This window comes from Monopterus albus, unplaced genomic scaffold (genome assembly GCF_001952655.1).
Source record: "Monopterus albus unplaced genomic scaffold, M_albus_1.0 scaffold477.1, whole genome shotgun sequence".
Lineage (NCBI taxonomy): Eukaryota > Metazoa > Chordata > Actinopteri > Synbranchiformes > Synbranchidae > Monopterus > Monopterus albus.
Genome location: NW_018128357.1, coordinates 22,994 through 45,770, shown reverse-complemented (window position 1 = coordinate 45,770; position 22,777 = coordinate 22,994). Strand labels below are relative to the sequence as shown.

General features: G+C 40.3%; 1 protein-coding gene across 1 annotated transcript; it reads right to left on the bottom strand.

Annotated features, from left to right (window-relative positions):
- jph2 (junctophilin 2) lies at positions 1 to 20,926 on the bottom strand. The gene is made up of 6 exons (XM_020587734.1): positions 19,946 to 20,926; positions 14,348 to 15,164; positions 4,961 to 5,079; positions 1,543 to 2,438; positions 993 to 1,094; positions 1 to 880 (listed from the first exon to the last, which is right to left on the bottom strand). The coding sequence occupies exons 1-5, from the start codon at positions 20,322 to 20,324 to the stop codon at positions 1,014 to 1,016; spliced, it is 2,292 nt and encodes a 763-aa protein (XP_020443390.1). The 5' UTR covers positions 20,325 to 20,926; the 3' UTR covers positions 1 to 880; positions 993 to 1,013.
- Between the last annotated feature and the right edge of the window lie 1,851 nt (positions 20,927 to 22,777).

Here is a 22,777-nt window from a genome sequence, read left to right as displayed (position 1 = left end):
AAATGCATGAAAATCCTAGTGAAAACAAAGTTTCACAGTATAGTACACCACAATCCCAAATTCAGGTTTTGCAGGATGCAATCACTTGAAATGCAAATCATGATGCTTTGGAGACTTTGAGAATGAAAAGCAGCAAAACAAAATGGCTTTACAGTAGCGCTGGATTGCATTTTGCATTATTCCAACAGTATTTTCTTAATAGACATTTAAATCATTTTCAGTTTTTAACCATACATTAGACATTCAAAACAATAGCAAAACTTCTCACTACCAAACCTCAAGTCTGCTGCAGTCTTTATTTCTAAACAATCAGGTTCAAGGCATGGAGAGGATATTCAGTCTGTATATGTTATCAACATTCCTTCAGCTGACAATTACTTAATACAAACATTTCCCTAATATCTTTTACAAAACAGTTATAATTATCTTGTCAGCCTTGGGTTTGTCTAATCTGCTGTATCGGTACTTGGTGTTGTGAAAGCCAATTAATGTTTTAGTTAAAAGCCTTTTTTATTTATTTAGCAAAATTTTGACACACATGACACACTGTGATGAAGGTGAATTATTTAGAACCTCACTGCTTTACCAGTGTTAGCACTGAGACGTACTCTACCATCTAGCCCCCCAACTCCCCACCATAACATACGGGTGTCATCGTATTCGCCTGTACTGAATCGTTGCAGTTATTCAGTGTCCTTCAGTTACCCTGACCTCCGGAAAGAGAGGAGCTTCACAGAGCCTCACCCGGTCACACCAACCAAAACCTTTAGATGAGCTGCAGCTGTCTGCATGAGGCGTCTTTTTCCCCTCAGCAGTCTCTTTGATCTCTGGTCCTTACCGAGGAAGAGCAAGGCCAGCTCTCTCCAATACTGCTGGTGACCTGCAGCAAACCGACAGAGTCCTTTCACACACTAGCAACAAGCAGATCATTACATCTTGCATGAAGCACTTGTGTGGTTTCACCACATCACTTTTTTAGCATCACATATTACCTGAGGTGGTGGAAAAATGTCTCATGACAAAATGTGTACGAAGAGAATGGCCAGGCCAATGTTGAGCAGGATTACCATGCAGATCATTATGGTGTTTGGGCCCTTGAAAAGAAAGTAACATACATGGTATGAGAACAGTAAGATTGTGCTTACTGTTACGGTTCAAACCTTTTGCTTGTGAATATGTAGAATTACAGGAGGATTGTGAAAATGAATACTCACAGGGGTAGTTTGACATTTTGGGAAATAAGCTTATTTCATAGTTGTTGCCCACTTTTGTTGGTGAGAGTTAGATGAGAAGACATTCTTATGTAAACCAAGTACTGGACAAATTAAAATGTTGACCTGATGGTACACTATGGTCAGGGGATCAACAAAAACATCATCTACTGGGAAGCCTGAATATCAGTACAAAATGTCATTATAGCATGTCCAGTGGTTATTGAAATATTTCAGAGTGGACCAAAGACGTGGCCTGACATTGCCATTTCTATAGCCATGCTGTGTATTTACAATATGTACAATACAATATATGTATCTACTGTGTTACCTCCAGCTCCCAAGACTCTGCAGTCACACCATTACTCGGCTTCGACAGCACGGCTTTCATTCGGGCTTCTGCTCTGGGATCCGCCTTCAGGGCTGGTTTGGCAACAACACCTTTGGCTTCCACTTGCTTTGGCACTGTTTTAGGTTCGAGACTGGGTGCAGGTTTTGGGGAAGGAGCTGGGCTTGGTTGTCGTTTTAGTAATGGCTTTGTCTCAGCTTTAATGGGTGGCCTGCTTACCTCCTTCTCTGAGACGGACAGCGCTTGTTCGTGGGCTGACAGAGCTCTTTCAGTTTTGAGCTCAGCAGGTTTAGGCTCAGGGGTGACAGCTTTGGAGGGCACTTTAGAGGTGGGGTGTGGTGCTTCCTCTTCATCTGAAGAGATGAGGCTATTCCTTACATTGGGGGCAGTGGCAGGAGTGACATTTGGAGCTTTTGCCTTAGAGTCAAACTTCTGCAGGGGCTTAATCTCCATGTCAGAGCCCTGCTCATTCTTGCTGCTCTGACGGCTGGGGCTACGAGAGGGACCGCGACTGCTGGGGGCCCCTCCGTCTTCAGGTGCAGCTGAAATGGGAGCATAAATGGGGGCTGAAGGGGTAGTGGGGTAACTGCTGGGCCTGCTGTTGGGTTTACTCTTATCATTATCACCACCACCTTTACTGGTTTTGTCTTCATTCCAGCTTCCTGGACTGGGCAGTTTGGGCTCTTCTTTGCTGGTGATTCCCGAGGTTGGGGAGGGGGTGCGGCCTGGGGATGGGCCAGGCACGAGGCTGTCCAGTTCATTCGTAAGTGGGCTTTCAGGTGGCGTGGGTAGGGTCTGCTCCTCAGCCGGCGCCGGCTCATGCATGACACTGCCCTCCATGGCCTCCTGTAACATTTTCTTCTTCAGATACTCAGGACCTATGACCAGTTCAGTCAGTGCATTAGTGTTTTTCTCACTCGACGTTGGGTAACAATATATTTAATACTCAGAGCCATAATAAGCACTATTCTTTGGAGAGTTTATGATGTTTTAAACATTTGTTAAAATGGCACATTCACATTTGGTTCCACTGTTTCCTGGTCTGCATAGTTATCATAGCGCACTTCTTTCTTTTACTACCAGATAATAATAATAAGTAGTAAAAGTCATTTTACAAACAGACTTCCTGCTTTCTCCAAACTATTCTCCTTCAATTTTAATACAGTCTTAGGCAACAGCTACAGGTGGGGAGACCTTATTTCTCAGAGATCAACTTTATAATCGTGTCATCCTCTCTATAATTCCTGTGACCAGAAGTAGCAGCTACGGAGGCTGCTAGAGGTACAGGTACTCTTATTAGCAGTCCTCAAGTTCAATGCACATTTTCTTTCACAAGTTGATTGTTTTGATCTCATTTCATATAGAAAAAAAGTGTAAAATACATGGAAAAGAAAAACATTTGATTAGACAAAATGAAAAAAGTTCAAATGTTTATATCAAAATAAGCCAGAAGGTTTTAAAATGAGAAAGTAACAGAAGTAATGTACTTTTTAAAAACTTTTTTTTTTAAATTCTGGACAAATTCCATGAAAGACCCAGAATTACAGCCTCTGCCAACCATTCAAGTTGCAGATTACAATCATGTCTATCCAGGCTCATATTATTTATGTAGTGAAGACGTTTAATAAAAATATGAAGTATATTTAACTTGAAGACATTTCCTCAAAATGTTCCAGAAATATTGCATCCAAGAGAATGGGATGGATGTGGGGTCACAGTGACCTTGACCTTGGACCACCAAAATCTAATCAGTTCATCCATGAATCCAAGTGGACGTTTGTTCCAAATTTTAATAAATTCCCTGAGCTATCATGGTCATGAAAATGGGACAGATGGACAAACAACTAGAAAACATGGCTCCAGCTAGGCTGGCACCAGTGTGGAGGCATAAAAAGCCTAAATAATTTCTTTAAACCCATGGTCAGAGTAGTTTTCAACAAATGTTACTCAAAGAGGAGTATTTGCATGGGATTATTTTCATCTGTGGATGAATACAAATTTGGAAAGTGTTATCAGCAGCAGGACGGAGCATGTGGGATTAAATCAAAACAAACAGGGCACCACTGGTTGTTGTAATGTAGTGTAATAAATGTTTCATCAAGTGCAACCAGGTGCATCACTGGTGTGGTTAGTATCGGGTCAACAGAGGAGTCCTATGGCCCAGAGAAATAAGCTCTGTTTACCAGTGGCCAGGGTTAATATTTCTCAGTAGAGTCAGTGCACTGTTGGTTTGAATGTTCTTATGAAAATTGTTTACCGTAAAAAAAATACTGAATATTACCAGATTATTTCTTTAACTTTCAAAGCTAAACTTTCGTTTTTCACAGTTAAACTACATGGTGTGCATGTTGACACTGTGCGTCTGTACTGTTACAGTATCTCCTTGTCGAGAGGTCTTTCAATGAAGAATACATAGCAGGACGCAGTCAGGCCTCGTCCATTAGTCAGAGATAATTTGGGCAGCCACTCCAAAAGCTGGATGGATGACTTTTTGTCTGCAGCTGACTGCTTGAAGCTCTCTGCTGAGGGACAAAGCAGGAGAAAAATGAAACTGGCCCCCAAAGGTTGCTAGGCTTTTCTGGGAATGTGTAAGTGTGTGTCGACAGAAAGTGAAACTGATATGATCCCTTCGGCTAAGTAAGATGTCCCCTTTTTTTAGACATTCAAATGTGACTGCCCTTGTGATAAGCTTCCATCAAAGGAACTTCTAGCACAAGCTGAAGGAATGATCAAGGACAAAGTATAAAACCAATTTACAGGGGAAAACCAATACAGGATTACCATAATATCAGGCCTTCAGGTGACACTGCATTAAAACACATACAGTTCTGTAGTGGAAATCACCACATGGGCTCAGGGACACCTCTGAAACCCACTGCCAATGAACACAGTTCCTCACTGCATCCACAAAGGCAAATTAAACCTCTGCCATGGAAATAAAAAACATAATCTAGAAACACCACCATCTTCTCTGCGCTTGGATTCATTTAAGATGGACTGAGGCAAAGGGGAAGGGTGGCCTGTGGAGTGATGAGTCAAAACTATCAAGCAAGAATTTTCATTTAAAACTAAAACAACTGGTCTCCTCGGTTCCTGAACACTTGCACAATGTTGTTAAAAGGAGAGACGATGCAGCACAGCGAGAAATGTCCCTGTCCTAACTTTTTGGAAACATGTTGCTGGCATCAAATTTAAAATGAGCATATATTTGTCAAAAAAAACAAAAAAACACATATTGTCTGTACTATTTTCAGTTGTATTAAGTAAAGGATTTGCAAATCACTGCATCCAGATTTTATTTTATTTATTGTACACAGGGTCCCAACGTTTTTGGAAACAGGATGTGTGCACTTTTCCCCTGTCTTTATCCATCCACAAATGAATGTTGATGTCCACTGACCTGGCTGGTAGAAGGAAGGGGAGAGCTCTTTGGCCACCAGCCTGGCAATACTGGACTCACTGTTGGAGGCCTGAGCAGCCTGTTCAGCTGCATCTGATTTGGCCTTTGCATGGGCTGTCCTGCAGGGGACAGACACAACACAAGTCACAAATCACGGGTACTAGCTAACTGTTTTATTTTCTTCTGACTGTGGCATGACTTATAATCAGTTATAAAAATGGTGGCAATTCATTCATGAATTGAAAACAACACTTGTGTTAGTATCACACACTGTACATAGTTACATATTTGTCAGTGTATGTGAGAAGATCAACACCACTGTCTCATGTGTACAGTTCATTCAACAGGAAGCTAGTCAGGCGATGGTTAGCTTAGCTACTGAAAACTGGGGCAACAGGTAGCCTAGCCCCATTTGAACATAATCTAATCTGCCATACGTTTAGACAGAAGCATATTTTTAATAAGAACACTTTCAAACATGTCAAACTATTGCTTTAAATATGAGATTTCAGCTAGAAGATGGTTAGGTTAGCTTAGCATAATGACTTGAAACAGGGGGTAAACAGGTGACAGAGGTCTGTCTAAAGGTGACAAAGTGCAACTACTTACACCTACAGCTCAGTGATTAATGTTATACAAACAGGCGACAAATTAAATAAACCTGAATAAGTGAGTGGTCTCTTCTATGATGTCAGTGCCCCATCCATAGGACACAAGGGGTCACTGAATGGTTTGATGAGCATGAAACTGAAGTGAATCATGTGCTGTGGCCTTCACAGTCACCAGGTCTCAACCCAGCTGAACAGCTATGGGAGATGTTGGAGTGACGTGTTAGACAGCGTCTCAACTACCATCATCAAACACCATATGAAAGATTATCTGTTGGAAGGACAGTGTCCATCCCCCCCAGTAGAGCTCAGAGACTTGAAGAGTCAGTGCCAAGGTGCACTGAAGCTGTTCTGGTGGCATGTGGAGGCCTAACACCTGACTCAGAGACTATATTCATTTTTTTTTATATGTCACCTGTCTGTATCTTATTTGTTTAATCCTTAGAGAACCCCATCATCAAAGAAATAGGTCCACTCCTTGTAAAAATACACAGCATAGTCATGTGAGTGATATCACTCTGTTTGGCAAGAAGGCAGATAAGCAACTTTCCAAATACCTGACAGGAATGTACCCTGAGCAACAGAAATGAGAGATGTTGACACTTTGGTAGAGGAGAGATCGTCTCCTTTGTTTCCAAAACTCCACAGACTCCTCAAAACTCTATACATTTGTTGGACAGTAATAATAGTTTAGTAGCAGCTGTAATTCTGCTGCCAGTGGAACATGATTACAGTTATTGCTGCTATTTTGTGATTTTTCTAAAATAACAGTTTATAGCCAATTGTTTAATTGCTCAATTATAAAAATACTCTCCAGATTCATCACAACTCATTTATCCTCTCAGTCATCAGGTTGCTCAACAAGCCTCTGTATAATGAAGGATTGTTAACAATGCATGCCATGAAGAGATTGTGCTATTTTCATGGAGTTGTGTATTTTTTCTTCCACAGTATGGAATTAATCATTATGTGATACCTAATTAGGTTGTAAGGCCCTATGAAACACAGTATGGACCTTGACTATGAACTCCTACAGTTGGTTGCTTATGCTGTACCGCAACACTGTTTATAGGATTCACTCATGTCAAAATGAAGGCCAGAGCTGGTGTCCTATGGATCATTAGTATTATTATTATTAGCTACAGAGAAAGGAGGTGACATTTTTTGCTGTTGGGAAGGTAAAGAAATAAATTATGCTTTTATTGTCCACATCAAGACAATGAGTTGTGGCCAGCAAGTTACTCAGGGATCCATCATCAAACATATTTCTATTTGACAGGGAGACAGAGACAGAGAGTGGGTGACAAGAGAGAGAATCACTACAACAGTACAGCAGGAAGTGCTTTTCTAAAATCAGTTTTTAGCCATACTCAAGGATTTACCCATAACACATTTACTCTAATTGTTAACCTTCTGTGTTTCTCAAGCGTGAAGGACACTTATTATTCTTGTTACCTAAGATGGTTTAGTACCATTTGTTAACTGACACTAAACATATTGTGTTGCAGTGTCAAATATGTAACAGGAAAATTGAAAACAAGTGGTTTGTTGGTGGCGCTGGAGAAAAGGTCACCAGAGTCAGTAGGCTTAGTCTACTGAGCACTGCAGATGTCTGGACAAAGTTCCATGGCACTGATTGAGTCACTGACCAACACGCCAACTTGACCATCCCTAGAGACACACACCGCTCACATGCCTAAAATCCTGGCAGATTAATGCTGATGGTTCAATGGAGCTGTTTGTCCCTCATTAACTGATAGAATGACTGATTGTGATTACTCTGTGGATCCCGACATTCTGTAACTTTACACTGAACTGAAAATAGCTCCGTGGGCCACTTGAAGACTCAGCAGGGAAGGTGCTTCCCACTGGAATAACTAGAGACTCCTGCATCAGCCATGTGGGAACTTCTTCTGAGCACTGTTCACTCTTCACTTTCAGGGCTAGACTTCAGAATTCTCTGAGCCTGGTGAGTATCAAACATGCAAGCATCTTAGCAATTTCCAAGCAATCCTCTAACACTGAGTTATCTGGTCAGAGACACGCAAGCTCCCTTTCTTAGAGTTTTTAATCTTTCATCTGTAAATCTTTAAACAATGTGTGACAAATATTTATTTTTTCCTGGCATACTTTAAAAACATATGATCACTTTATCAAATATGAATTGCTGTTTTAGATTAAACTGCCCAATAGTATAAAATACTGTTCGTCTGTATGCTTTGTTCAGCACTTTGCTCAGTTTGACTGTTGTTTGAAATGTGCTCTGTAAGTACATTTTGATTGATTGATTATTTGATTGAAAATACTTCAAATTAACAGTGCTTACACATTTTATTTAGTTTAGTTTAGTTTAGTTTATTTATTTATGGGGGGTATTATATTCAAGGATTCAGTACAGTGAACAGTGGAAGAACAGAGATCAATACTTTGGGTGAAAGTAGTACTACAACACAATAGAAGTGCCCCACAGTCAGTAAAATTCTTGCATATTATTTTGCTGATATCAAGTAGCAGCAGAAAGTACTCATGCAACACTATACTTTACTTGAGTATTTTAGTTTTATGATACTTTATACTTCTACAGTTCAGAGATAAATGTTGTACTGTTGCCTACATTACATGTTTGCATTCAAAACACAAAAAGCATATAAAATGTCATGCTTTGTTTTAGATTTTAGATGAATTCTGAAACAGTAAATACAGTTAGGTGAAACAGTTAATTGGGAAGCTAATTTAGTAGTTGTTTAAGTAGATATTTTTAAGTAACATTTCATGGTTCCAGCTTGTCAAATGTGGGGATATTCTGCTTTTAGTGACCTGAGGTCTGAACAGTTGGTTGGACAAAACAAGCTTCTGTCCCCTGTGGGCTCTGAGTAGTTGTGAATAAGGTCATACGTGCACACTTCGTCAGTGACCTCTGATTGTTACCAAACAATGTACTGAATAAAATAACTAAATAACAGTGGGTGTGGGAATGCACCCCTGCATTGCACTGCAAAGGGAAAATAATGTTATTCCTTAAATAACCCGTCAAGTTATGGAAATATATTAAAAGCTGTGTTAGTAAATGAAGTAGCAAAAATCAAATCAAATCAAATTAAAAACTGCCACCAGGAATTACAGTAGCTGAATACTCAGCATGCTTCCCTATACTGTATGTTTGTAAAGTGATAGTAATATAATGATACGTCATGGTGCTACAAGTGGCTAGAGGATTGTTTTGACTGAAAGTTGTTCACATTGTTCAGCACTGTTCAACCTTTGGGGATTTCTAAAAATATTATTCCAGCAATGTTATTTCACAGAAGTCATATTTATCCATACACTATGGTGTAACTGCCATCTTCTTTACTGAACCCAAAAGCTAAAACAGTCATCCTTGGTCATGACTTCATTTTATTTCATTACAACGCTACCGAGAAAACTGCCAGAAATACAGGAAATAATGAAAAGATTAAATGAATAAACAAATAATTAAGTTAGGGAGTAAACGAAGTATGTATTTAAAATGGTACATTTGAAGATAGTAATTACATTACAAATAAAAAAAACTACAATAAGAGAAGATGAGAGTAGGTTTCATGTGTATGGAAGGAGGTTACTGAAAATATATTTCAGTGGAGTTCAAGTAGTTTTAAGGATCATCGGAGCTTTTAGTCTGCTAATGTTAAATGATTTCCAACTGAAAATATTTGGATTACTGCAATGAGGATAAATTATGAATTGAGGTTTTCTGCAGATGACATGTTGTATCAGTGTGATCATTCATGACAGAACAGACGGATTCAGTGAAAATAACTGCACAAGAAGTTGTGTAACTGCTGCAGTCTGTTCTGGTCTCTAGGTGTTTCTCCACAACCAAACATGACATTTGACACTGTGACCTAAATACTCTGCTATGCTTTTAGTGCTGCCTTAAGAAGAGATGCGCTGTACTCTGAGGAGTGATGAGATGCCAGCTGCAGCAAAGTCCTTCAAAACCCAAAGCTGCATAATCTATACCATAAAACCTTCTGTAATGCACACTCTGGTCTATATGTATACAGAAAACTGTATGAGCCTTCCTCCTCACAGCTCCTACTCTTCCTCTGTTTGTAACCATCTGTTTTTCATCACACTACAGTTGTCCTGCAGCTTGCTGATGGCAAGAGATATTCTGTCACTCTGGCATGTGCCACTAGATCTTTGTGGAGGGTTCTATCCAACTGTGCCTGAGCATGTATGTATGTATGTGTGAGAGCGCGATAGAGGCAAAGACAGAGGGAGTATGAAAGAGTGATTTAGTTTGCATAAAAAGATAACTGAATGCTTCAATTGCTGCACCAAAATACATATACACTAGGCACTAGCTGCAACCTCGGTACTGTAGCACCGCTAAAAGGTTGCAGCTATAGCTGTTGAGATCTCATCAGTTTTTCTAATTACTAACCAGTTGCTTTTATTCTTGTCTAGCATTATTTTTCATTAAATAAGTAACTTATAAAAACAGAGCCTAAATGGTCCTGAGCTGAGGTCAGACCTGAACTTTGTTTATTAGCAACACAACACGCTCACAACACAAAATGCTCATATCAGCAGTACAGTACGTAATCCAAGCTGCTGATCTAAAGCAAGGTGTTGTACATATATACGCTAAGCCTTTATACCCAAGCACTTGCTTATGAGTTGTCATATTTATATCCATGGAACCATTTGACACCACTGCTGATGCAAGATGAACCGGCTGCTAGCTAACAGGGCAGCTAAAGCTTTGAGTGGGTGACGGACAAAGCCAACAAGAGGACTGCTGTTGTCAGGTTGTATACTACTGGACAACCTTTTGATGAGCTAAAACACTACAGGAGTGAGTGAATTAACTGTGCAGACAAAAGGAAAGAGACCATTTCAGCATAAGAAAACAGTCTGAGTATGTGTCTGTGTCAGGAAAGATGGGGGTTGAAAGCAGAAGGAGGGGGGATAATCAGCTGTTGCATTCCCTTGTGATTGTGATACAGCAAGAGTGCACCTGTCCATATTTAGTCAGGGCTCCTCTGTGACCATGGGGCCCTAGTGCGTGCGTCATTTACACAGTGTCCTGCCGCACAGGTCTGCCTGCAGACGCCCGGCTGACAGACCACACAACAGAACAATGTGCACAGTGTCTGAATGCCAATGAACACTCAGCCAATTAGACTTGAAGAGGCCAGGTCTGGCATCGTATGCAGTGCATCGGTTGTACATGTATTTTTAACCCTCAGCCTCGCTGCCAAAGGGTTATGGAGTGAAGGAACCACTGCCAGGAACAGATGTGTCATGTCTCCACTGCTTATATAATGATGGATCTTACTTTCAGGACAACACTGTTGTTTAGTTTGTCTTCCACAGTGCTGGAAGTATATAATTCAGTAGATGTACCAAAAATACTCCATCACAAGTAAATGTCCCTAATTCAAAATCTGACTTAAGTAAAAATACTGAAGTATTACCAATAACATTTTTTAAGCAGAAAATGGTCCCTGGAACTGACATATTATTAAAATAACTTTAGATTGCCAATGCAGATGCATCGTTGTATAAGACATACTTTACTAATCCACCCAGGTCCCTCCTGAGGGTCACCAGATAATTCTGAGAGGTCATGAGATGATTAATAGGAGAGGAAAGAAGAAAGAACACCAAGTTTTGCTAAACAAATGTGGGTTCATTTATGTGAAACACTGGATAACTTAGAGTTACTTTAAATGAATGCAGCTACTTGAATGAAACCATGTGAAAGGTTTAGGTGGGAAAGCCAAAGACTGGTTTAATATAAACTGTCTGGCCACATTAATAGTCACACCTGTACAAATTGTATGCACTTCAGTGCAGCACTTCCACCTTAACATGTGTTTATGAAGCTCAAACTGTTTCATTTTTTGGTGAAATTGTCATAAATGTATAAATTCGATTATATATTTATTATTGAGGTCATACTTAAAGGTGGTGTTGTACTGGACTACATTATATTTAGAGGTATATCTATATTTTGATCCTCTTGTGTATGTGGCTGTGTGTATGTACCCAAATATGTACTTAAATTCAGTACCTGAGTAAATGCTGAGTTACTTTTCTAAGAGGTCATGTTTGGACGAAGTAAAGGCCACCGTGGTGTTTTTGAAAGCAGTCTTATATAAATAGGCTGCCAAGTGTTTGGGTCCATCCTCAGCTCTGCACAGGTGGCTCTAGGTGAGCCTAAAGCACTGATACAGTGAGCACCGGTCCATAACTCTCATATACTGCTTATCCTTTGAATACAATATTTAGATTTCATTCTGCTGGGACAGGGATCTGCAGTCCATCAGTGCATGTCCCACTGCTGTAAACAGGCAGCGGTGGACAAAAACACCACTTGCCTTGTACGGTCACAGACAAACTGAAGACACTGCTAGAGGAGAAAAACATGATTAATTACAGTCCAACTGAATTCATATGAAGTGATTTCACAATACGCTGTGATTTGTAAGAGGTTTAAATATTCTCATATGCACTTTCTTTGTCAGACAGATAATAGAGTGATTAATCATGATCAGCAGTGAAACATGCCATACTGATACATAATCATAGAACTGGTCACTCACTAAGTTAGTAATAGTTTCACAGTTTGACACTTGTTAGGTGTTTGATGAGAGGACTGATAATACTCTCTCTGCTAAACATGAAGCTAGCTTAGCACAAGACTGGAAATAGGGGGAAACAGATAGCCTGCCTTTGTTCAAAAGCAACCACATCTAAAGCTCAGTGATAAACATGTTATACAGATGTAACTAAAAGTGTTAGTGCCCTTATACCTTGCTGAAACACTGCTCTGTTCTTCCTGAGAAGTTCTGTAGCCTTTGGTTTGCCAGAGAATAAAACAAAGAAGCTGTTAAGTCCTTTTTCAGAAACACAGGAGTGTTATTTATCTCCTCTTAGCAAGAAAGAAATTTCCCAAAAGGTTAAACTATTCCTTTATTTTTGCGTGAAACAAGACTCTTTAAAACTAAACTTACATAACATAACCCAGCCTCATGCCTTCAACCAAATATGCCATTAGTTTCTGTGGTCAGTATGGTCACTGGTTAGAAATCTGGACACAGAAAATGTTGATGAAACAGTTTTATTTCAGTGAATGTTTAACATCAATGACTGACTTTTGTGAATCTGGGATTGCAAGGAATGACAATTACTATTTCTGTGAAGTGTTGTTTATTGTTTTTTTACCCATGAGTGCAGAGTTGGATGGCAGTCTATTGGACGACTGCTTTAGTTCAGACTGAAATGCCTCAACAACAGTTGGCTGAATTTCCATGAACTTTGCACAAACTTTTGTTTTATAATGACTTTAGAACTTTCTAATGACTTTAAGGCTTCTTTGAATTTTTCCGTAACCCTATCACAGGTCAAAATTTTAATTAGACCACTACTTTGGTTTATTACCAGCTGCCTACAAAATCACAGACATTCCCATCTGCTGCCTCAATAGCAAGAATTTACTAACGCATCAATTCTTCCTGAGTGTGGTGGAATCTGCACATAAAGGTTTTAGTGCTAGCATGCAAACGCACTAAATTAAAATGTTAAATAAGCTAAATATCGCATGTTACTGTCACTGTGAATATGTTAGCATGCTGGTGTTAGCACTTAATAGGAAGTAAATATTGTTACCATTTGAATTGTGAAAGTGCTTCTCCATTTATGATGTAGTTTATGCTGCATTTATTTGCACTTTCATGTCTGTTCATTTGTTTGTCTGGTTTTATTGGTATGAGCCCAGAGTTCTTCTGTTTATTTTTCAGTGACATACTGTAAGATTTTGTTGCATTCTTGTCTTCATGTGCTAGACAAGCTAAAAAAACATTTCACTTCCATGTCAATTAACCCTCTGCTAAGATGGACTCAAAAGGTCACTGAACCAAATCAGCTAGCATGCTGTCAAACTGAAACTTGGGGCAGAGCATCTTTAAAGGTTAGTCCAGTCTTAGTTGTTGAACTATCATATACACTGCCAGCACAAAATAAAGTTGTGACATAACAGTGTCAACTAGTAAAATCTTTCCAAATAGTTTTCTTGAGTGGTGCAAAACTAGTTCCTACTGCATTATGTCACCAGGCAGACGGTTTTTATCTCTTTGCTCATTTTGCAAGAAAAAAAACACATTTTTTGATTTTTTTTCTACAACAACATACATAGAGATAGCTCTGTGCACATCCCATAGGCCAGATGAGGGGCAACAAATTCAGCGAAGGAAAAACAATATGTTTGCTCACTGGATTTTATCTCCCCAAATGTATTTGACTGAAAAATGAGACGATAAATGCTGACATGAGCAGATGCAGTACTTTCTTTCTTGTATGAAAATAACCTCAATATAGACAAATAGAAAATGAGTAAACAAACATTTTGTTTCATGCTGTACAAATTGAGCACAGACGTTTATCATTTCCGACTACCATCGTTGTATGAATTAGGAAACAGAGGCACAACTTTTGTCACGGAGCAGCACATTTTTCACCCAGATGGTTAGAAGAGCATTTGAAGATTCTGGAAATACCTTCAGAACAGCAGTACATGTAGTTAAATAATGGGATTTTTAGAGAGCACTGGGCACATACAGTATTTTTCTGTAAAACGTAGTGATTCAACTGTAATGTTAAAAAATAAGAAGTACAGACTGGGGCTAGAGTAGACCTCATAAGAAACAGTCTGCCTGTGTAATATGTCTCCCCTAGACAAGGCGAAACAGAAGTATGGAAAATCATCTCTACACTCGTCTCCTCTTACCTCGAGGCAGCAATTTCTGCCTTCTGCTTGGCGATAGCTGCAGCCCTCTGAGCTCCCTCCACCGCCCGCTCCACCTTCTGCTTGATCTTTGTTCCCTTCAGCTGGATCACCCTCTTCTTCATGGCCTTCACCAGCATGTTGTTCATGTACTTGCCCTCTTCCTTCCCTCCCTCTGCAAAGGTGGTGCAGCCGTAGCCATGTCTCTGGTTGTTCAGCCACTCCCCTTCATACTTCAGTCCACTGGACCTTTCGCTTATTCCATATCCTGAGCGCTTGTCGTTCTTCCACTCGCCCATGTAGACTTCTGTAGTGGTGGCATCAATATCAGCCTCCACTGGGGGGAAATCCTCAGCTCCGGCTAGGCTCTCGTCCCCAAGGCTGATGGTGGAGTTGGTGTCGCTGGCATTGGAGCTGAGAGCCGATTCTGGTCTGAGGAAGCTGATCTTGCTCTTTTGGCTGGACAGTGAGGTGCTTGAGTCTGACTTCTTCAGTTTGGCCAGCAGGGAGCTCCTACTGAACAGGCCCTTCTTCTTGGTTTTCACTGCCTCTGGGTCCACCTGGAGGCTGAGTGCGAAGCCTCCACGGGATGGTCCCAGCTGGGTAGGGGTGGCAACGCGCGTCTCCTCACCTGAGGTGTTGGTAGTGGTGATGATGGGGATGTCTTGCTGCAAGACAGTGCCGTTGCTGTGCTCGCTGCGCAGGGAGGTCAAAGAGGTACGTAGGGGGGAGCGGACAACTGCTGCCATGCCATAGGGGACGCTCTGACGAACACCATAGCCGTGCCGCATCCCGCCAGTGAACTGACCCTGGAAAGTACCTGCAAACATCAGAAAACAGGGAGTCAACACTTTGAACCACAGATTAAACATAAGACGCACAACTCTATGGCAATGTCAGCGTCTGTTGTTTTAATACCCCGGAATGAAATAGCTCAACAACTTTACAGTGAATTGTCATGAAATTTGGTACAAACATTCCTGGTTTCCAGAGGACAACTCTAACTTGACTGTGGAACCTGATTTTTCTCTGAAAGTCACCATGAGTTTGACATCTGTAGTTCTGAGAGAAATGTCTTAACGACTGACTGGATTGCTTTTTATTTATTTATTTATTTATTTTACAAATATTCATGACAATCAAAGGATGAATAAAAATTATGTAGGTGATCCCTTAATCTTTCATTCAGCATCAGGTTTAAATTATTCACAGTGTTGGTTTATGACCAAATACCTGCAAAACTAATGACATCCCCAAATGTTAGCATGCTAAAATAAGGTGGTGAGCATGGTAAACATTACACCAGCTAGGCCTCAGCCTGTGAGGCCAGAAAGGCATGAGGCTTGGGGGCTATTATTACATGATGGCATCTGGTGGTGTCACATCCCCCACTGCAACTTCCACCAGACTGGACCTAAAACTAATGAGTCAGCTGTTAAGGAGGGAAACACTGCTATCACACAAGCTATATATATATATTTTTTTTGTCTAACTTATATATGTGAATGAACTGAGCAATATCCAGGTACTACCAGAATGTCCAGGATTCTTTAACACGACTAACCACTCCGTTGGAGGACTCGGGCCTATTGACAACAAGTACTTGATGGTCAGTAGTGGGAAGAAAGCACATTCACTCAAGTATGATACAATTTTAACATGCACTACTTGTACACTATTTGAGTTTACTCTGTGCTTCTTATTCACTAAATTTCAAAAGGTGATATTCAGTGGCAGCTATAGAAAATATTTAGTGGGGGGGTGGGTCAGATAGAGCCAGTAGGAACCTTGGGGTGGCACACTACAATGGCTGTACAGCATAGAGGGGTTTCAGGCTATGCAAATTAACAGAAGGGTAAAAATACTACATTACTATACTATATGATACTATATTATTGTGTAAAATAAATGGTGTACTGTTTAAATCCTTGGCTGAACTCATGTGAATATGAAACTATGATATTCACATGAGATCAGCCAAGGAATCATTAATTATTATTCCTATTCAAATGCATCATCACCAATACATTAAGTGTGTGGGCTGCTTAAACATAAACACCAAATATTAGCTAACAATATTTATGTCCAGTACATCATATTTCATCATTTTTGCTACTATCTTCTATTTTTAAAATCATAGCCTTGAACTGAAATTGTATTTAAATGTCAAAACTCTAGGTGACTAAAAATTCTACAAGCAGCTTGAATTTTCTATCTGTATTTTATAGAATAAAATTAATGTTATGATTTGGACTTCCTGTTCTTGCTCTTCTATTTTGTTTTTCCTCCTGTTCTGCTCCACTTCTCCTGCCCCAGTTTTACCACGGTTCCAATCAGCGTTCATTGTTTTCACCTGTTGCCAATCATCTCCTGGTCTTCAGTTACATATACCACCTCCTTTCTCTCAGCCACTTGCTGGTCCATTACTCTATTCATGCTACTCTGTTCAGTTTAACCTACTGGCTTGTGTTATCATCTCTGGTTTGGTGTTAGCTCTGTTAACCTGCGTGTTCCCTCACTACAGCCTGGTTTGCTCCTGATATCACCACAGTACTGTGTGAGTCTCCTTTGTTCCTGTGTGTGCTACTCTCCTCAGTGCCTCGTTCCTGCCTGGTTTGCTCCTGATGGTGCCATTACTCGGTCGAGACCCTCCCAATCCTGTAGCCAACTCACCTGTTCCTCCTTGCTGTTCCTGGGCTGCTTCTGAACCAACACCTACACTATTCACCTGCTACCTCTATGCCAACCCAGCTACCCCTAGTCCGGTGGCCAAACTCACCCTGTCAGCTCCCTAGCCTGCAACAGCCCAGCTACCTGCTTTCCCCGATGATGATACCACTGGTCCACCAGCCTCACCTGAGATTCGCTGGACCTGTTAACCACTCCTGCGCCTGCCCTCAGCCAGCCCTCACCCCACATCTCAGGATCAGCTCGACACCCTGTCTCTCCGGCTCATGGCCTTATCACCTGCTGACCAGCTCTGATATCTGGATCCCTGGGGGTTCTTGTCTGATCCCTGACTGGGGCATCGACCTCTAGTGAAGCCCTTCATAAATAAAGTTCTTGTTTGAATACATCTGCCTGGGTCTGACTATTGAGCCTTTCTGCTTACACTTGGTTCCCTCATCATAACAATAAAGAATTATGGATGCAAAAATATCTGACCTAAAGTTCTGATGCAATTACAATAACACACATTAGATTTCACACTTAATTATTTTTATAATTTCAATAATTTATTAACTTGGTGTTCCACTTCAGTAGTTTTATTTAAAAAAAAAACAACCTGTTTTCTTGAGAATGTTCCCTTCAAAATTCAACTCAGTCTTAAATGGACATAAGATTTTTAAGGACTTGCTTTGCAAAGAATTAAAATAACTGGGGTCTGTCACTTGTCAGGGGGCCAATAAGAAGGCCAATAATTTTAGGATGGTGGCCATAGCCCCCACCGCCCCCCGGCCACCCCTTGGGGGCACCATAGGAGATAATGTACATTGTACTCCACTACATTTATTTGAGAGCTATAGTCATTTAGCAGATTCAGGTTTTACAGTGGACCTAATAGAATTGAATTTTTCAGTCCCTGTAATAATGTTCTTGATACTGGTACTGGGATTAGAGTGGTGAAATGGAGGGTAGTAGGAATATCATTGGAGTCATCAGGTGGGCACCCTACTTCTTTGATGGTTCATTGATGAGCCCACGGTGTCTCCAGAGGGGTCAACGGTGATACACCAGGTACACCCCCTCAGTGATCAGAACATGAGCTTAAAAATGTGCTGCTGCATCATGAGTAGTTTTACTTTTGGTATATTAAGCACATGTTGCTCATGCACTGTACAGTTTCACGTGAAAAAAAAAATCACATATTCATACTTGTACTTCTAATAGAGTATTTTTATGAATCAGTGGGCCTATTACTACTCCTACATAATTAACCACTACTGGTGATAGTGTAGTTTACCAAAATGGAAACACTCCTTTGAGGTTTATTTCCAACAAGCTGTAAGCACCTCTTCACTGGCAGCAGCAGAGAGACAGTGTCTTCTGGTTATACCCACTCATCATAAAAGACCATAAGGCTCATCTTTGTCTTTGCATCACCTACAGTACACTTGTTACCCTTGTCTCTGTCTCCTTCTTTGTGCTTGTTTCATTCTCCAGATGTGTGAAGGGCGTACTTGTGCTTTGCCTCGTGTGTGTTTGCCTAGCCTGTCCTCCTACCAGGGCTTCATAGTAGAGAGGACGCTGTGTGGTTCAGGTCTGTTTGGCAGCACATGGAAGTTGCTCAACACCCTCCTGGATCATATTCTTCACATATGTTTTACAATCAACAGTAATCTGCTCCAATCTGTACATATCACACTTATTGCATGTCTGTCCTGGAAGAGGGATCTCTCCTCAGCTTCCTGAGGTTTCTTCCATTTTATTTAAGGTAAAATTGTACTTGTGCCCTATGAAAATAAAATCTGACTTGACTTTACCTTACCTTTACTGTTGCTTGATTTAGAGATCATTTCCTATAATATCTAAACTAGCTTTTTTCTCAACTTACTCAATTTAAATACGATTCTGAGGTAGGCCACTGCTTTAGTTGAGTATGGTCCGCTGTGCCTTATACTCTGCTTCATTACATTTCTTAGAAAATATTGCACTTTTTTGACCACTACATTTATTCAAGTTACTTTGCAGGTTAAAATAAAACATGATTAATAAATGTGGTGTATTTTTTTTACAGTAAATTAAACTTTGAAACAGGATATAAAGATATTAAATTAGTCCTATGTCAATGGTTACAACATTAAATGCTGCATTGTGATTCAATAATTATATTTCAGTAATATATACTTCTATTTCTATGTTAGGCTACTTTATACTCCAATAGCTTGGGTTTACAGATTAATTTACAAACTATATGATTTTTACATATAATGCATTTGATTTGCCTTATAAATATTTATGGAGAATACTTTACTTGTGCATTTCCATTTCCTACCACCTCATAGTTCTACTTTAATACATTTCAGAGGCAAATAATTGACTTTTTACTCCTCTGCATTTATTTGGTCACTTTAGTTGCTTATACATACAATTTGCTTATATAATACATTCTGACTTATTACTTTTATTATGGGATCCCTGGGGAAATTCCCAGTTTGAAGTCATTAGAATTACAAAAAATATGTTTATCAAATACATCACGATGCATTTTATAGGTTACACTTGGCATATGCAGTAGGTAACGTTTGCTCCCGTTTATCAGCTGCAACATGAAAATGATGTTTACACCTTAAAGCAACACATTTTTCTTAAAAGGACGATTCTCTATAGGCTAATCAGTGCAACTTTTGGGAGCTTGCTAAAGTATTTGTCGAGAAAAATTGAATGGATGACTTTAATACAATGTTTAAAGTGTGTGCAACAAATTTCTCTTAAAAGGACGATTCTGTATAGGCTAATCAGTGCAACATTTGGGAGCTTGCTGAAGTATTTGTCGAGAAAAATAGAATGCATGACTTTAATACAATGTTTAAAGTGTGGTATTGCTGCTTTGACTTAAATGAATGATCAAGTACTTCTTCCATTATACGCGACTCTCACCTCCATCAGCATATGTTTCTGTTCCATATCCATCCTGAAGCCCATTATTCCATGTTCCTTCATACTTTGCTCCACTGTCAACATTGATCCGGGTGCCATATCTCCCTTTGAAGCCATGAGTCCATTCCCCCTTGTAAATCCAGTGTCCTTTGGTTTCTACTCCCAGACCGTGACGCTTCCCCTGCGACCAGTAACCCTCGTAGGTGTTTCCACTGGGCCAGGTGTAGACCCCCACCACCTCGAAGCCGTAGTTCCAGGACCCCGAGAACTCGCCTTGGCCTTTGGGTCCGGTGCAGATGCCGTGGCCATGAGCTTTGCCCCCCTCCCAGCCTCCGCAATAAGCTCCTCCGTCGTCAAACTCAAAGCGACCTCCACTCATACCTTATGGACGCGCAAAAACGCACCGATCAGAAAGTAAAGCTGACAATCTGACTTCACCTTCACCTAGCATCAAAACTGCCTGGCGATATCCTTGGTGCTGAACTTTAGGGGGATTCTTCTTTTGCAGATATGGGGATTTCTGAGCGTGTCCATGAAGCTTGTCACGTTTACAGACACTTTAGATTAGTTATTTTTCTCCAGATTATTCTAGTGTCTTCTTGGATTCGTCGATTCCACTCATGTACGACTGTACAGTTTCCTTGCTGAATCAGTTATGCTGTTACAAGTTTGGAGCCAATTACCGGATACTCATTGGAATTGTTTCTGTCTTGATAAGCCAGAGATCTTACATGGCTTCTCCGGGTGGCCACAGAGAAAAGCCCCTCTCCCCCTGTGCCTGCCACCCAGCTTTCTCCTGACAGTCACTGCTGTTGGAAATATTTTAGCAGACCTAACAAGGCGACCCCCCTCACCCCCCAACCCTTCCAAAAATACAACCCAGGCCTTACTCTGCTGCCTGCAAGGAGTCATACCAGAGTCTTGCCACTTTGGGACATGCCGTTCAGGACTCAGCTGAAGGGTTTATCCTGTCCTTATGTCCGCAGCTAATGCCGTTTGAACATAGTTATTCTCCAATAAGCTTGATAAAACAGATCTCTGAAGCGAAATATATCGTTGTAATTCCCATGTTCCTGTATGGCTCTCAGATCTTATGACTTTATGGTAGACTGGATCAGGATATTTCTACAGTATTCTACTGGAAATAAAGAGCTTTTGTGGTAATCATGACCCCATTTATTTATAACCGTATGTCTGTTGTTTAAATCTAAAATGTGTATACAAATTACTGGATACAGTTACTGTAAAACCTACTGGATAACATGCAGGAAAGCAAAGGTTCAATTTACTGCAAAAAAAATCCTCTCATAATCACATATGATTTTAAAAGTGCCACCAGTTTTAAATACAGTCAGTGTTGTCCTGCGCTGTGCGCATCTTACTCCCTCTGCTGGTCATTATGAGTAACTACAACATCTCACTTTGTAAACTGCTAAACTTTTTGGAATAATAATGAGCAATAGTGGAAGACATACTCACAGTGATTACCTAAGTAAAAGTATCTAATACATTCATGCAAAATGATGCTGAATAATTAAAACACAATATATGACTCTAACATTAAGTGGAAAAGAATCATACAATGTAAATATTCATGTAAAATAGGCTACAAACACCTCAAAACTGTACTGAACTAAAGTGCTTCCATAAATGTACAGAGTTTCCAACACTGGTAATATCAGTCAATAATAAACAGTTTAATGTGCCAAAGAATGGGAGATATAATGAAATGGGATAATGAGATAATGGTAATGAGTAGTAGCTACCCTTGCAAACTACAATTATACCATATTTAATGACTTGTGTAATTTTTAATACATTCTTTAATGGTGTTCTTGTGGTTGTATTAATGTTTTACAGGGCCCTTGATGTAAAAAGCTGCAGCAGGGCCTCTGCTGATGCCCCACTTACCTCCTTCTGTGTGATGTATACCCTGATGCCTCTAGTCTTGTTTATGCCCAGTGCAGTCAGCACTCAGATAAACAACAAGTGTTGGTAGTTTGATTAAACACAGCTTTATTCGCACTATGGGTCATGTGAAAACAACTAAAGTTAACCCCGGGTTTCCCAACATAGTGGTTGGGCCCATCCAAAGGGCCACAAGATCATTCTGAAGGAAAGAAGAGGACACACAGCTCCGCTACACAGCCTTGTCTTTGGACTTGGATCTATGCTGTTTTGTGAATTATACTCCTTTTCACCGAGAGCAGACCTCCTTAGTTATTCAGCCATCCAAGTACACATAAGCATTCCATATCTGTACATTTCCCTTGGCACTGAGACGAGGTCCCACCAGGTGGAATGAAACCATCATGGTAACAGCTCATAGGCAGGTGACCAGGGGCCCAACATGTCTGTGCATCACAAACCGAAATGATGGAAATCACTGCATGTTATAAGGTCACCATGTTTTGTGTGTAACATCTTAATATACAATTAACCAAAAGCTGTCTGATAATAGCGGAGTAAAAAGCACAATGCTTCTTTTACTACTTTTTCTGTGGGTGTATTTTTTTTTTTGCAGCCACTTCTTGGTAATTAATTTCAAAGCAGGATTTTTAACTGTTACTTTTCTCGCCATTTCCCCCAGAGTACAAAATGACAGATAATATTCAATACTGCCTTTCCAAAACATCTTTAACTGTGACCTAGAGGAGCCGCTGACCTTCCACCGTAGAGCTCCCTCCGCGGGTTCCCAGTGCGCATGTCTGTGCGTAGCTCATCATGTGGTGTATATTGCACCTTGACTTCACTGTAGCAGCGTGTTCGAGTAACTATCCATTTGTATGTGATTTAGGCTGCGTGTGTTCCCCCCCCAGAACCTCCGTTTGT

Bases quoted from the DNA above. Each gene is read 5' to 3' on its own strand.
- jph2 (XM_020587734.1), bottom strand. From the start codon at position 20,324: ATGAGTGGAGGTCGCTTTGAGTTTGACGACGGAGGAGCTTATTGCGGA. The intron at 15,165-19,945 runs GTGAGAGTCGCG...TGATGTTTGCAG, and splicing joins AGAAACATATGCTGATGGAG to GTACTTTCCAGGGTCAGTTC. The intron at 5,080-14,347 runs GTAAGAGGAGAC...TGTCCCCTGCAG, and splicing joins GCAGAAATTGCTGCCTCGAG to GACAGCCCATGCAAAGGCCA.